The sequence below is a fragment of the Dicentrarchus labrax genome, unplaced genomic scaffold (genome assembly GCF_905237075.1).
Source record: "Dicentrarchus labrax unplaced genomic scaffold, dlabrax2021, whole genome shotgun sequence".
Taxonomy (NCBI): Eukaryota; Metazoa; Chordata; class Actinopteri; family Moronidae; genus Dicentrarchus; species Dicentrarchus labrax.
The window spans coordinates 16521782-16538416 of NW_026136718.1; the positions used below are offsets into that span (position 1 = coordinate 16521782).

General features: G+C 40.0%; 1 protein-coding gene across 6 annotated transcripts in view; it reads left to right on the top strand.

Moving 5' to 3' along the window:
• Nucleotides 1-14845: 14845 nt before the first annotated feature.
• col11a2 (collagen, type XI, alpha 2) overlaps nucleotides 14846-16635 on the top strand; it is a 48148-nt gene continuing 46358 nt past the window's right edge. For 2 of the 6 annotated variants that reach the window (XM_051377170.1, XM_051377171.1), the window contains exon 1: nucleotides 14847-15369. In XM_051377170.1, the coding sequence (XP_051233130.1) occupies nucleotides 15252-15369 (118 nt within the window). In that variant the 5' untranslated portion in view covers nucleotides 14847-15251. Of the gene's footprint in view, nucleotides 15370-16635 lie in introns of all 6 variants that reach the window. The other 4 variants (XM_051377172.1, XM_051377173.1, XM_051377169.1 and 1 more) reach the window with 3 other exon arrangements.

The following is a 16635-nucleotide window of genomic DNA, read 5'->3' on the forward strand; positions in this document are numbered from 1 at the left end:
AATTTCTGCTTCATAAATGTTAATCTACACCAGGTGAATGTTATTGGTGTGCACCGAACAAACAAGCCCTGTTTGAAGTCACTTGCCAACAGCGCTTTGGTAGATCCTGTGTGGTAGAAATACCCCACACATGGTGTTCACGCACACACACACACACACACACACACACACACATATACAAGGAAGACAGAGCTTTATTGAGCTTGTGTACTTTCTAGACAGCTCAAATACCAAACAGCAGGTAAAGATGTCAGGTGTGTTTGCTGCCCACTGGTATTTTCTGTTCTCTTAAGTACAGTTAAATAAATATTATAATCCCTCCTCTGAACTTCAGGGTTGCATAATTTCCCTTGACCATGCAAAAGAGTACTGTGATTGATCCTAACATTCAAACACCAGTGTGTGAAATCTAGGAGGATCTATTGGCAGAAATGGAATATAGTATAATATTACATAGGTATGTTTTCATTGGTGTGTAACGCTGACTCTAGATAGAGCTAGAGTTTCTCAGTCACTGTAGTTTCTCTGACACACTTTGAAAGGCAGGATGAGGCAAGGGGGTAGTAATCTGCATCTACACCTGTAGATGCCACTTAATGCTACACACTGGTCCTTTAAACTCAGTCCCAAGCACACAACCTTAAAGTTGCAAGTTTTTGCACCCCATTTCCCTTTTTCCACTGTTTGGCCTTTTAAGCTACACTGCATTTCTCAACCACCAAAAACATATTTATTAAAAACATTATTATTATGAGTCCTTCACATAACAATGACTCTTGGGAAGTTTTGTATTTGGCTGGAATTTGTACCAAAAAAGTAAAAAACTTAATGAAAGATGGCAAGTACACAAAATTCAGACTAGTCAGACAATTTAAGTTGAAACAATATTTAGCTTGCAGATTAAAACCATGCACTGTTTGCAGGCAAAAGTGTTTATTACAATAAATTAAAGACAACATTTCCACGTTTACTTGCATGTCGGATTAAAATACCATGCCTGTTGGGTGACAATAAATGGGGAAAACATTAGTGTGGACTTCTTTATCAATCTTTATCAACTTTATATACAGCCATGACTAAATGGTTAATTTATATTTTTTATCTTATAAAGAGGCAAACTACCCGCTACATTGTACAGCTTGTTGTCCCTACAAGGTCCAGACTGTTGGGATGGAAAGAAACTTTGGAATGACTAGTGACAACATTTAGCAAAGCCAAATTACTGGTCAGCCATGGTCCCCATGTTCTTTCAGCTGTAATGATATGCTCGGTTTTGGATCAAATCTAAGCCATGGTACACTTAGATGACTGAGAGCGGCTCCTGAGCAGAGCTAAATCTGGGAGAAACTGAGAATGGATCGCACATAAAGTATATAATTCTACATTTGAGGGTGGTTGGTCTTGCTTTCTAGTCAAGGGAACATGTAAGATAAAAATATGTCAGACTGGGAGATGTGCTGAAAGAAATGATTAAGAAAGACATCATCATTGTGCCACTCACAGCTGGAGATGGAATCAGGATTGTGTCCCAAAACTGGAAAACAGCTTAAATGTACTTGCATTTTGTGGTGTGAATTTTGCATTTCACATTAAAAGTTAAATCCTGAATCATGAGCCAGATTTAAACGTAGTGCACATCATATATTTGCCATGACTGTTTCAGGTCAAGTAGTTGATTGTACTTTGCTGCCTCTTTGCATGGTGATAATAGCATGCCTTGGAACTTTGTATGTACACTTTAATGCATCCAAACACCAGAGATGTGAAAAATCATCGTAATATTACTCTGACACAATGAGGAAAAGCAAATTGTTGTTACACAGGTGTTGAAGAGTTAAACTGTAGTAGTAAACAGGTTAGAAAAGTCCATATGGTGATTTTAATTTTCAGTGTGATTTATATACTGCACATTTTTGCAGTCATTCAACCAAGATACTGATTGTGACTTGAGCTGCAATTATAAAATGATGTGGCTTAGAAAAAACACATTTAATTAAATGCAGCAACAAGTATTGAATTTAATTATGTAAAGCATGCAGGAACTCCATTAATGACATCTTTTGAGCAAGCTGTGTACATAGAAGGGGTGAAATATTTTAACCACCACCTCTTAATTTCAGTGTCCTGACAAGAGAGAAACTGGGCAGTCTGTGTGTGGGAGGATTAACAAGCTCTTGTCTATGTGCCAGGCGTGAATGTGAGAGGGCCGAAATGTGTCTGTGAGGGGAAACCGGTAGATGGAGAGGAAGAGGGGGCAGAAGAAGACAAAGGAAGAGGGAGGGTGGTATTTTCATTCTGCAGCATAGGAATTATTTATCTTGCCGCCTTGGCATGTGTATGTTTTGTTCATACAGTAATGACCCGGATGGGACTGAACTGAAGGCTGAGATGAAAAGCTCTTTGATAGCTCGTCAGAGGACAGACACACTGGAATGAGCTCATGGCCATAACAGCTCGGATTGTTTTCATTGCTGGTTTTCCCTGACCTCATTAACTGGCTGCTGAGTTTGTGTACAAATACTGTAGGCCTGCATGTTCAGACTCTTTGTTTTGGAAATCAAACATTGGTTTTTCTTTTTTTGATCTTTTGTGCTTCCGTTCCTGGGACAGCCAAGTTTCAAAACCATACTGGGTCCTGATTCTGTCCTCATCCTCCACCCTCATTCCTTCCGCCTTCATCTCTTTAAATCACCTTCGTCTTGCCTCCTACATTCCTCTCGGATGTTTTCAGTATGGCTTCTGCTGTTGTATTTTGTCTGCATATTTTGCTCTAATTTAATTTGTCCCGGGAAGTTTCTGCAACGCCCTGTTCACACACACAGTTTGACACATTCACACATGGAAGCTGCCCAGTACAACCACAGTCAGATTGTTGGTCACTGAGCAACTCCAGCTGGAGCAGCTCGCGGTTAAGGACCTTGCTTAAGGGCACCTCAGTTGTGTTTGTAATGGCAGGTGGTGATCCTGTCCCTGCGAGTCCGGAGAATAAACTGGCAATTTTCCAGTCACATTTCACTTTTATAACCTGTAGGCCACCCTTGCTGAAATTAGACAGATTTCTGACTTCAGTGGACCTGCCTGCTTTAAGGTTTACATCTCATAGTCCGCTCACTTGTAATACATTGATAACATTTGTCAATACAGTCTTCAATTAACTTCTGTTCTGTGAGTTTTTGTCCTACAACTGGTGCATGTAAAACTGAATTGTTTCAAATTTAGTTTATCCAACAAGCTCAACAAAGTTCAGCCTATAACTTTGCTAACACCATTAACAGTGCTTATGGTTGGTATGGTTCAAATCCCCTGGGAAAAGTAAATATCATGTTAACTCCTTGGCACTCAATACAACTATTTCCACTCCTACACCGTATTTGTTCATATCTTCCATCTGGCATCTTGTTCCATCACTCAGCCTTCTTTCTACCACCTCCAAGGTGTCTTCCTCATGTCCTTCACTCCCTCCTCAGTTAACTTCATCTTCATCCCCTCAGTCACATCTTTCCCATATCCCAGGGTTCTCTCTGCTCCACTACTGTACCCAGAGAGAGGGCCCTGGTCTCAGCAGCTTCCTGTCTCACAAAAGACCCTTCTGTTTCCCCCCTCTGTGTTTCCTCCGCTGCCACCCCACCCCCTTCCTCAACACCCCAGTGGTACATTCCCTCCCTCTCCCCTGGTGCATTCCTTATTGACCTCGGCCGGCTGAGGAGTCCCTCTGTCAGCGGGGTCTGTGAGAGTGGAACTGAGCCTTAAGTGATCTGTAGAAGAAGTTTTTAGGCATGGCCATTACAACACACGTTGTGAAGAACTTGCCTTGATGAGCTGTAAGTTGAACAGAACAAGAAAACTTTCAACACAGTATATTAACAATAAAACCATCATATACTTAACATTAAATACAAAATGGATTATATGCTAATTAATTTTTCTCAAGCTCATCGCTGCATGTAAAAAAAGCTATTTGTCACATCACCTGCCAACATGTAGGGGTGACAGAAAACTGGTTAGGCTAAAATCTGAGTTTAATGTATAGAAACAGAAGGAAAAGAAGATACACTATCTAAACAAATACAGTTTGTAGAAGTTGATCCATTGTTAGACATACAGGTGAGTTTTAGCATCAAGTAATTTAATCTGAACAAAGTGTTGTTGGCTTTCTTTCAACAAAATAATCAGTGTTAATGTGCAAATTCTTGCAGCCACTTACACCAACTTTGTAGATATTTTACCTGTTATACTCAGGTGTCATAGCAACAATTCTGACTGATTGCTGCACTAATGTCGTAGCTAACACACTGGCACAAAATCAGTCAGGAACAGCACAGAAATAGACCTTTGGATTTGATAATGTCTGCTGAGGTGCCCACATATAATAATAAGGATGAGGAGGAGGTGGAAAACCCTTCAGATCCCAAATTATTTTCTTCAGTTGGAGTCCTCTGACTGTATTTTAATGCCTCTTATGGCCTCTAATGGCCACTTACCAAATTATATAAGGGAGGTTGTTTCACGAATGAGGGTTAAATGTTAATGTAGCGTGTAGAATCATTATTGTTGCTATTATTGCCTGAAGTGTAATATACCTGGTGGGAAGTAAGCTCTCGGGCAGACCTCTGTCTGAGGTGTTAAAAGATAAGGTTTTACCCTGAAACCCAATCAGACACGAGTGTTTTACATAGCTGTGGTTTGACATAGAGGCTTCAATATGCAAACTGTTATTTGTTCTGTTGTCGCTGCATAAAAAATGTCCATGTATTAAAACACGCCAACATATATTGTTAGTTTCCAACCTGTATTTTTTTACCCATCTGACAGACACAGAAGTAACACTGTTACTGTACTTGAGTTCAGTTCAAATTATACCCAAACTATGTTACTTCTTAAGTGATATAAAACAGATTATATTTTATTATATAGATTGTTAGTCAGAAAAACATATTCCCTGTGTGTACTGGTGTTAAAATCATTTTAAATGGAGAATTTTGTTACTTCAGGTTGAGCACTAAAACATACTTGCATCAGGTAATCTGCTACTAACATTTAATTAAAGAGGTATACAGGGCAAATATTATAATCTGACAGTTCTTACTTTTACATTGCTGTTACCCTCGTGCCACATGCTATTGACTGCTGCAGCTGCCAGCACCCCAACCTCCTCCTCATCTTGCATTATGCTGTAGGTATTGTTAACTTTTAACTATTATTCATGCAGTGTTTCATTCAAGTTGTCAGGTTGTTCCTAAGTGTGGCTATCTCTTTGTAATTAAATGTTTTTCCTTCTCAGTACTGTTGTTATTTAACCAATTCCTCTTGATCAATGCAATACTAATACGTCAGGTCATCTCAGCCTGGAAGAGTCCAGTTAAGCAGCTGGTGTGAAAACAGCCTCCAAGCTCCTGGCTGCTGCTCTGACTCCTCCACAGTTCTTTGTAATGCTCAGCTGGCCCAGGTACAGCAAGGTGTCACTCTACCGGCAAAATGACCCACCTGACCTTCGCCTCGACCTCACAGCGTCCAGCTGACTAGTCTGGGTCACAGCCGGGCTTCGCTGCCCTCTGTCCCTTCACTGTTCAACCAACTGAATACTTTTAATGCTTCACATACTTGCTGCTTCTCCTCTTTCATCCCTTACAAGAAGAAACCTCACAAGTCAGGCTTGTTTTTTAAGTCTGTCGTCTCTTTCTAAAAATGCTCTCCTGTCTTGGTGGAGTCTTTCTTAACCCAAACAATACAGGGTATTTTTATAGACAACCACAGCATGTAATGGAGGGAAGAGTTCACATACGATGGTCTGTAGAAATTAAGTTGGAACATTGGAAGTATCCGAGCTGTATGCTTAGTGCTCTTTCCTTTGTGAGTTTTCATGTCCCTTCTGTGTCCCCAGTTCAAAGATGAGCAGGTCAGGTGGACTGAAGAGTCAAACTGTCTGTCTGTTAGGGGAGACCCTGTGATGGAGTGGTGTCGGTCCAAGAATTTCCCTTCCTTTCAGCCCAGTGAATGCTGACACAACCCCAGTGACTCAAAGTGGAAATACATGGTAATTAACCCAACAAAGTACTATACAGAGTAGTTTTATTGTTCCAGGTTTTAGCATGGTGGTATACAGTCCTGCCTCCTTTCTGTTGGGTCTCTAGTTAGCCAGATATGTGTTACATTATCTTGCATCCGGATAGTTAAAAGTGGCTCTTTGGGCAGAAAACACACCTGGTACTGGTGATCTGTGCGCAGAGATGTGAACCCACACATCTTGTAATGTGAGAATGTCTTAACTGCCTTTCCAAAGTGTGCACTGATGGGGTGTGAAGAGGGCAGTTTCACCTGTTAGGTGTGCCAAAGTACAGTTAGTATTACTCTTATTTCATGGTCCCATGAAATGGTGTGATTGCAATTTCTTTCCTTAGTTTGGTGTTTAAATATGTCAATAAGGCAGGACTTAAAAGTGTTAGGAGCTATCTTTAAGAGAGTTAAAAGAAATTTGGATAACAATAGGACATGGAAACTAGACTGAGTTGTTGAGGATTTCTCATCAGCCCTGTTTTCCCCATGTAATCGTGCAGGTGTAAGGGGACAAAGATGATAATATCACACATCAGGTAATATTTATGAGGCATTCATAGTCTGTTGATGCTGGTGATGTTGCAGACTGACTACAACCTACGTCCACATCTCTGACCTGAAGGATTATCTGTAAAAGGAAGATAAAAAGACACAATTGCATACATAGTTTTACAATATAACCAGGGGAAAATTCTAACAACACAGAAAAGGTGTTTACATTTCATGGGAACTTCAGTGCCACCTTAAACTGAGGTAACCTTTCAGAGGGAAACTCAGCTCTGAACTTCACTGTAGCCTACTGTGTTCTGCAGTGACAGCTGTTGAGGTGACTTCATTTGTGGAAAAACCTGCGACTTTGAGGATACAAATATGTTGCTGTGTCAAAGACACCATGGTCCCACCCTGTGTTTTAGTCAGTAGGTCAGTTAGTGATTCTTCTGTCCATCCATCCATCCATCTTTTTCCTCCCCATCTCAGTTTCTTTCTGGAATCTCCATGAGTAAATACTGTTTGATCCCTCCTCCCTCCCTTTTGCTCTCTCTCTCTCGCTTTCTCCCTCCCCTCACCTCTGTCCTTTCTCTCCTTCTTTATCAATGGCCCTCATTCATTCCCTCTCACCCTCTGCATGCCTGTGTGCCCCCCACCACCAGCTCTCTGCCCACCCATCCTTCCCCCTCCTCTCCACTCTCTCTCTATTCATTCCTGTGATTTTTCCTGCCTGTACCTTTCCATGGCCCTAACGTCCCCTCCCAGGCAGGTTTCCTCAAACCTCCATTCGAATCCTATCTCTCCCCAACATCTTTGGCTAAGTTTCATTTTGGGGATTTTGGTATTTAGATGCAGGTCTAGATGTGGTTATTTCAGGCTTAAGCAATATTCAGTAGCATTTATGAGAAAAAAATTAATTGCCAGTACTTGTCGGTATACTTCTTACAATTCCAGGTAAGATATGCAGGTTAGATGTGCTTCTTTTTTTTTACTGCTACTGCCTCTGTGTAGCACAATGATGCTTTTAGTATTTATATATTGGACAAATTGATATACTGTACTTAAAATCTGCTCCTCACCTATAACTAATTATTTTATTGGCTCAGTATAGCGTATTTTCTTTTCTGGTTCATGCTATATCACCAGTCCTTCTAATTGCCTTTTATTAGTACAGCCATTATACACCATCTGGGCAAATTACCTTCTAACAGTGAGTAATTGTGCTAAATTGAGCAACAATTGAGTTCACCTATCGCTATATTTAACGTCAAAGGGTAAGGCAGCTGCCTTCAAACTCCCAAAAAAGAATTGCTAAGTGTTGAAAGCCACAATTAAACGAGTACGCAAAAGAAATGCTGAGAATGAGAGGGAAGGGAACACACACATTGTATTTTTAACTAAATTCAGTTGATCAAATATCAAAAGACTCACAACATATACTGTGTGCTCATATATAAACTCTGTCTCTCAACCACAGACTGTTATACATCAGTTGGCACGCAAACTTCAGAGCTCCTGAACACATACCCCACACAGAAAAACACACCCACTTAGGTGTACCCTTGCTGTACCTCCCCCCTCCCTCGCTCTGCCCCTTCGTCACCCCTTGTCCTCCCTCCTCCTCCTCCTCCTCCTCCTCCTCTGCTGCCTATTTCGAGGTATGTGGTTAGCTGGGTGTGTTCAGCGGCCAGATTCAAGATCACTGACCCATTCTCTGTATGAATTCCCTTTTTTACCTGGCTCCGCACACCTCCAGCAGCTTCACCGGGCAAAGAGGAGTGTGTAGTTATCACACACAGATACGCACACTCTTTGACCCCACAGTTAGTGCCGAGAGTATCAGTCCACTCCCTTTCTCCGTTTCCTCCCAGGCGAGCCCCTGCTCTGATCTATTTCTGTGTATTGTGGCTAGCAGGGTGTGTGTGCGTTTGCGGCCCTGCCCAGTAAAATACAGACTTTTCAAGGAAGTCAGCAATATAATATGGCCGCTTTATTGTAATTACAAGGTTCTCCTTTTGGAAATAGCGCACAGAGAGAGAGCTGCCCACAGGCACTTGCTGAGTCCGTCTCCAAGAGTTAATGCCATCTTTTGCTATCCTCCAGCAGGCGCCTTTGTATCAGTCTCATCCATTCTTGTCTTCCTTGCTTGCACTGACCCAGATAATGCCACACCAGGCAGCTCTTTCAGCTGGGTACTAGTCACCCTTTGACATTACACCCAGTTAAGATTCCAGTGCCGTCTGACTGGAGTGTTCGAAGTCAGTTACGTGGGTGGCCTCGTCTGATGGAGCTTCCCTTTAAGGAAATCTTGTGGTCTCTGGGTTCTTATAACCCTTAAATTACTGCCCAGCAAATTATAAGGCTTTATTAATTCAAATATGTCTAACATTGGAACTTAATTGTGTAATTAAGGGGTTCACATTGACCTGTTTCACAGATTTTCTTCTGGACTAGACAAGCGGAAGCACCTGCCTTTTGATGTCAGTTTTTTTTTACCCCATCATAATATTCTAGTAGCCTCACCTCTTGTGGTCACCGCAATGTGCCATAAGTCTGTTTCAGGATGATGAAGTCATGTTTCTGGTGGGGGCATACATGCAATTCCTGTCTTTTGGAATTTGTGGTACCTCCATAATGTGGATGCTCAGCAGATTATACTGTTGCTAAGGCAGGGTTGCTTTATGCTGCATTTGGTTAAGGGTGTGGGCACTCACATTGGATACTAAAACTGCACTAGACAAGATTTTAAAGCTACATTTTTAAATGCTGTAACAGCAAAATAATAATGAGATGCCTTGACCACATTAAACCAAAAAATTGGGGGACTCTGTGGCAGTGTACATTTTTAATTTATTATAAAATGACTTTAATTTTACTAGTAGAATTACAGAAATACAGGATCTAAACCAAACTTGAGCCATTAAAGACATGTTACAAGACTAGGTAGCATTTGATGCCCACCAGGCACTATCTGTGGATACAGGTCTCACTGTCGCCCTGGGGTCACACTACACTACTTGGCAGTTTAACACTACGCAGGTCTGTTCTGTGATAATCTGTCACTGTTTTTACATCCATAGTTCCAGGTTTTGACAGTACTAGTACTTAAAAATGCAACAACCTTTCTAATATATAGAGCTGTAGTGTTTTATTAAACAGTTGGGTCAGCACATGCACAGCTATATCAGTTACTGTAAAGACATATGATAAGATGCTGTAAGATGATTACTGAATGGCTTTTTATTACTTAGTTCCTGCTGTCTGTGTTTTATGTTTCCATCAGCTTGTTCTCTAAACATCAAACATCCACTTTTAGACTGAATCTTCATCAAGTCTCGTCACCTGCAGGGTCACATCAAAGCAGATAGAAGCAGGCCTCAGGATCAGATTGAGTAAGTAGGCAAGTAGGCACCTGCTAAAGCAACTTTTGTGAACCTGCTTTCATATAAAGACACACATACAGTCTTAGTTTGGATGTCAGAAGAATGAGGAGTGGATGAGAGCAAAGATGATGCTGAGATTATGCAGAAAGAAACAGAAGTAAAATATCTGCACATGGATGAATAAGACATTTCATATCTTCTTTACATATTAAGTAATTGAATCATACCAAAATGGCATTATTTTCAAATCTGACCTGTATGATCATATTTTACTTTTATTGCATTATTTTGTATCCAAAACCTATCGAGTGATTCCATCATTGGTTTCCCAAGTGAGGTGCTTATGGTCAATATTTGTAAATCAAATGTGATATCTCAGATACAGCTGGTCCAAAATAATGAGACTTGAAGGGTAGACACACTTTGGAACTACCACTTCAGTGGTTTGACAATATTACGGTTGGCTTAATGAGAATTGGGCACCAAAACATTCTCTCTTGAAGCATCTACAGCTCTTTGAAGCACAAAGATTCACTGCACCTGCTCTTGGTCTATGCAGAGGAAACTGGCCAAATTTAACAATAATATTAAATCATATTTCAAAAGCACAATGAGACACAAGGGGCTTTAATAAAAACCCAAATATGATAAAAACAAAACAAGGTTAAATACAATTAAGTAGGATACAATAAATTAAAGAAATATGACAAGATAAAATAAATATTAGGTAAAAACACTTTTGAAAGCAATAAGAAAAAGATTTCATTGAAACATATGGACTTATTTATATTCCTACCTTTAAATGAAAATCTTATTTAACAAAGATAGTCATTAAAGAACTGAATCTAATTGATATGTGATAAAAGTCTAATGTGATCTGAATGTAATCTAAATACACACACACACACACACACACACACACACACACACACACACACAGATACACCAATACCACCACAGTCTATAGGAACTAAAGCAGTGATTATAATATCATTGATCCTTGACATTTTGGCCATACCACCACTTTCTGTCTTGTCCCTGATCAAACTATAGATGCAACAAAAGTGTTGATTACCATCCCTGAATATGAATCCTCAAGTTTAAGTGAATAAATATTGTACATACACACATGTGCAAAGTCGAGCACAAACACATACCACAGATGTCTCTTGGGGTGTCTCTTTTTACGACTTGTGGCATCTACTTTCAGAGCACAAGGAGGCCAGAACCAAACAGTCTGTTACCCAAAAACACTCGACCCACTGTGTCCAGGAAGCCAAAATAAAAACCCAGAGCTGCCGCAGTGAGGGAGCGTTTCCTGGATTTTCTGATTTAGTATGAATAATCCTGCAGTGAAAATTACATCTCAGTGAAGCTACAGTGTGTACAAAAGGAGGAAAATAACTCCAAACTAGGCATTCAGGTAATAAATTTGGGGTTGATATTGATTGTACTTTATTGCATTAAATGATTCAGTATCTGGTTTCTTATTTTTTTTATTCTGACCTTTCAGCGTTTTTTGCTGTTCAGTTCACCTCCTCTGTCCTCCTCAAATATTTTTTTTTATGTTTTTTCTTTTACATTTGAGAACATGAAATGCTATACTTTCCTTTTGGTTCCCATATTGTAATATATAGGTATAAAAATGGCCCTAGCACGGTTTTCCTTATGATTCCTGATGGATAATTGCTGGATGCAGGAGCCTAGTTGATGGTTTCAGAGAATGATCACACAGCGGTCCGCTCCTTCTCATTCTACATACATCAAAGCTCACCCCTGTAGTTTCTTATGAAAAGGCAGAACAATTTTCTTATTTTGGCAGCTTTGAACGCAAACCCATAGACCCATTACCGCTGAATTTTAGCTAAAACATGGCCCTCGTACTTTAAGCGTGTCCCTTTTCTGTTTGTCTGGAATTTAGTGTCCAGTGGGCATGTATTCTGGGGAAAAAGATAGTTTCGCCAGGCATCTTATGAACCCATGGGTCCAAAAACATCACACAGCGTAAAAGAAAAGTAGTTGGCACTAGCAGAAACCTAGCGAGTATCCACACCAAGGTCTTTGGTATATACAGTAGTTCAAGCAGTGTAAATTATTTAAGCTATCAGTGGGCTGAGCCTTAAATTTGAGAATATTTACAGCAACAAATTACAAACGTTTAATGTTTCACACAAGATTTCCTTCTAGTTAAGGCCAAAAACAGAAGACACTAATTGTCACCACTGACAGTCTGACTAATAAGACAATAAGCAGCTCTTTAAGATAAATATCCAATGCTAAGGAAACCATAGAATATGTTTGACTTTAAATGATGACTTCATTTATCAAAAATAAGATTAAACAGTTTAGTGAATAATATAAAGTATTTCCTTTTTTTAAAGAAAGTTCTTGTGAAACTTGATAAAGATGCGTCCACAGGTCTGAATTTGCTCGATCAAACTGATATAAGCAACTGCATTTATCCTGTCCTGCCACTGTTTTATCACATTGATGCAAATTTTATCAACCTGATGGATTTTTCTCACTTTTATTTACAATAATGGGTTATAATGATAAAGCCAGTCTCCCCTGTAGGACATTTACTATCCTTCTCATTGCTACACTCAATAACAACGACAGCATTGCTTCACTGGCACAAATGTTTAGTTTTTAATGTATACTTATAGCAAGTTTGTGTTTAGTCTGCTGCCATAGTTTACCTCTTATCTACACTGTAAGTGAGGTCCTTCTTCTGCTTTTTCTCCTGGTGGGTCTGACTTGCAGCGTATTCAGAATAAGTAAGATACAAGATAGGTATGATAAGTTTGATCATTTTAAATGATTTTTAGTATCTTTATTTAAGTTTATGCTTTCCACCATGAGGTTGTGCTTATAACCTGTCAACAAGCATATATAATAATACCTTGATGTATAGTATAGTATATAGGATGGTGTCAGGCTAACATAAAACATAAATACCTTCACATACACAAAGAATTTAAAGGTCAAATATAAATTAAAAGAACTAGTCTAGTTCTTTAATAGTTATAAGAGTTCTAATAAACTATTTATTTGATTTCTACAAAATAAGTTAACTGTATGACCCACCTTATGCATGTAGACCCATTAGGCACATTACTGAGTTTAACTGATCATGTACAAGTCTGTTTTTCCACCAATCTTAGTCAAGTCATTTGAACTCCACACTACTTACCTCATCAAAACTAAGGGATACTAGGAAATTCATTTTCATTACTTCTAAATCTTTGGGGATTTCTTAAACTTTTTACTGTTTTTGCTTTTATTTTTTATTTTTTGTATTGCTGCTGAGCCCTTACAAAGAATGATAGTAAGGGCCGTTATCATAGAAATACCACAGAATGCAAACATATCCCGCTCCTTATCCCCTCAGAGAAATCAGACAGACATAGGGAAGAAATGAAGGGTAGTAAGAAAGAGTGAGTGGTATAGAGCATCAAGGGATAATTATGGTTAATTACTGCTTTCTGGATGTGGAGTCTGCATTCAAAGAAAGTGACTAACCATGGGCTGTGTGAGTGCAGAAACATTTACAAGGCAGACAGGGGGTAGCTTTGAAATATAAAAGATGCTGATGGGTGTTTATGACAGGTAGGGATATAAAAGCAACTTTGAAATTATGAAAGGAATGTCTCTTTGAGATTACTACTAAAGTTGGTTTAAAGTTTATGTCCCAGATGTTTGATATTTTCTCAGTGGAAAATAGACACTAAATTTGGAAAAGAATGTAGTGTTTATATTGTTTTGGATTTTCATGTATTCTCTTACAGATATCACAAAAGCACATATAGTAATAAAAATTAATACAATAACCTTACAGTAAATATTATTTTGCTTATAATATTTTGTTATTGGTAATTTTGAATTGAGAAGCAGTATCTCTTAACTAGAAAGGATTTCTGCTTCCATAGGAGATTTCTGAGACAGATACAGTATTTTAATTTATTTTATTCTATTTCAGTTCACTAATATCAAATAAGCTTGAAATGTATCATCATTTCTTGCAACTAAGTAATAATTTCCTGGTGTATTGCAAGCTGGGCAGGGTCTTGGCCAGTCTGATCTCAACCCAAGTGGTGCTTTGGACTTAATGGGTTGAAAGGTGGTTGTTGGTGACTGATAGAAGCTGACTTGGCAAACACAAGTTCATTACACACTACACACTGATTTACAAATTATGTTTACTCATGTCTGTTTTTCTTAGGCCTTTCATCTCCCTCTTCCTCTCTATCTGTCTCTCTCTCTCTCTGCGCACCTGAGCTGATGAAAACAAAAAAACAAGGCCACGTGGGACTGACCAATCAGAACCAGAGGAGCCCTCCAAGGGTCGAGTGAAAGGGGCGTGGTGAGGAGCGCGGACAGAAGTCTGATTGGCTGTCCGGACGCTCAGTCTTCTGTGCTGGCTCAGCGCGGTGAGTGGTCCTGCTGTCTTATCTCCCGTTGACCTGCAGGTTTCTTATGGTTTATAAAGCCAGAATTCTCATGCAACAAATGCAAAAATAATAAAGTAGGAAGAATAAAAGGTAAAGAGAAATACACTGTTTTGTTGTTATTGGGATTTTTAGAGAAAATCAGTGACAGAAAATGTTTTCACTGCTGCCATGAATCCAGTGAGCAATATTAAACCACTAACTCACAGCTGAAAAGAAAGACGCCATTGTTGTGTGTGTGAGGTGAAATATTTGTATAGGTCTATCATTAAAAACGTTCAATTCACACTCTCAGACGCTTCTCCGTACACGTAGATCTACGTGCGCCTAGGGCGCAATTACGCACGCCCTCTCTCTTCCCCTTTGCCATTTACTCTCTCTCTCTCTCTCTCTCTCTCTCTCTCTCTCTTCTCTCTCTCTCTCTCCACACACACACACACACATACACACACGCTCTCACTCTTCGTGGGAGTAAGTGTGTAAGTAAAGAAGGGGAGAGGGAAAGAGAGAGAGAAGTGAGAGAGAGCGTGATTCCAGGTCTCTCTCTGCTGCTCTCTCCACTTTGGGTACTCGTACCCAGTTTGACTCAATGGGGCTTTAGCACTAAGGGGTTAAACGTTAAAATAAAAGATATTTATTCACCCCAAACCCCCTTTAGTGTTTAGGTTTTGTGCATTAACATAGACAGACATAGGTAACTCATTAAGGAAAGTCTCCGGGAGAGAGGTAGAGACGTCTCCAGAGGCGTGCCTTTTTGTCTCTTGCCTCGCAGAGGGTTCAGTCGGGTGCCTCTCGTCGGCTGGCTTTCTGTGAGAGGATAACATCCACCATATCCTGCATTTACAGCACAACCAGGCTGGCAAACTACTGCAACACTATGGATACTGGAGATTGTGCCTTCCGGAAGAAACGGAGACCATGGCGCATGGACTTCTCATCCTTCGCCTTGGTAATCGTGGCGCTCGCCGTGTGCCAAACGACCGTGGTTCGGGCAGGTAAGATGGATTCTCTTATTAATAGTTGTGGTGTTTGTTTTGCTTTTTAAACTAGACTTGGTCAGATTACTTTGACACTTTTAGTGGTTTTCCGTTTCAAACGTGGTCATTCTTCGCCGTCTGACTGGAATTACCGTGCGTAATAAACCTCATCCAGTATTGGACACTTGTGCACCTGACATGCTTCTTTACATTTTACCCAAGAAACATGGTCAACAATGCTTCAACAACAATAAACCCACAGTATCCAGTCATTTATATTTTTACATATTTTGAAGTTTGTCTCTGCTTTCTGTACTGAGTCAAATTCATAAAGTATCCCAAGGCGACTTGCATTTGCTCCCTGGTTCTAAAGGAAGTTGGAAAAAACGAATAAGTGATGGGAGGGAAATCAGAGTGTCCGATAATGGACCTAAGATACTTTAGGCGATTTGAGGCGCTGTGTCTGTAAAGGTCCATCCCCTAAAACAAACAACGATAATAATGACACCAATGCCATTTCTGTATATTAAAAAATATACTTTTTCTTATCGGGAAGTTGAAATCTCACCAGACTCAACATACCCTGTCCGATAATGGATGTTACAGACGCTACAGGCTATCATTTTAATCGTTTTTTGTTTTTGTTTTTTGCTGCAGGAAAACTTACAATCGCGTTATTATGTTTCAAATATAAGTTTTTTGTTGCTTCTCTGACCACAGTTTCCTCCGTTGTCTCCCTCTCTCGGCTTGCCCGCAGCCTGCTGACAGGTGTCATCCCATCAAGCAGCTGAGCTCACAGTTTTCCGGCACCCGGGTGCATTTTAGTCATTTGGAACTATTTGCCTGATATTGACTTTTCCTGTTTATCTTAATGTAAACTTAATTTCACTTCTAAGAATCCCATTCCGTTTTGACAGGGTGTTGTCCATTTTACGCACTTCTGCAGGCCCCCCATCCGCAGGGGGGCATGGGGTAGGACGGTGCAAAGAGCCACTGCAGTGGCTTTTGAGGAGGTTTATCGTTTAAACGCCTCGTTTGTGATATTTGTTCTTGTATTTTTCTGTATTGAAACTGAATGTCGGCCTGTGAGTAAACTGGGCTGTGGATACAGGCTGCCAGTAGGGACTGTGAGGTTGGCTGGGTGTTTACCAGTTCAGCCTGTGCACCAGTCCATCCATCACTGCCTCTGCCTGCCCAGGGAGGAGGGATTTCTGCATCAAGTTTGTGAAATGCGATTATAAGCTTATGGAAAGTTCCCTGCGTAGAACAACAGGCTATATTTGT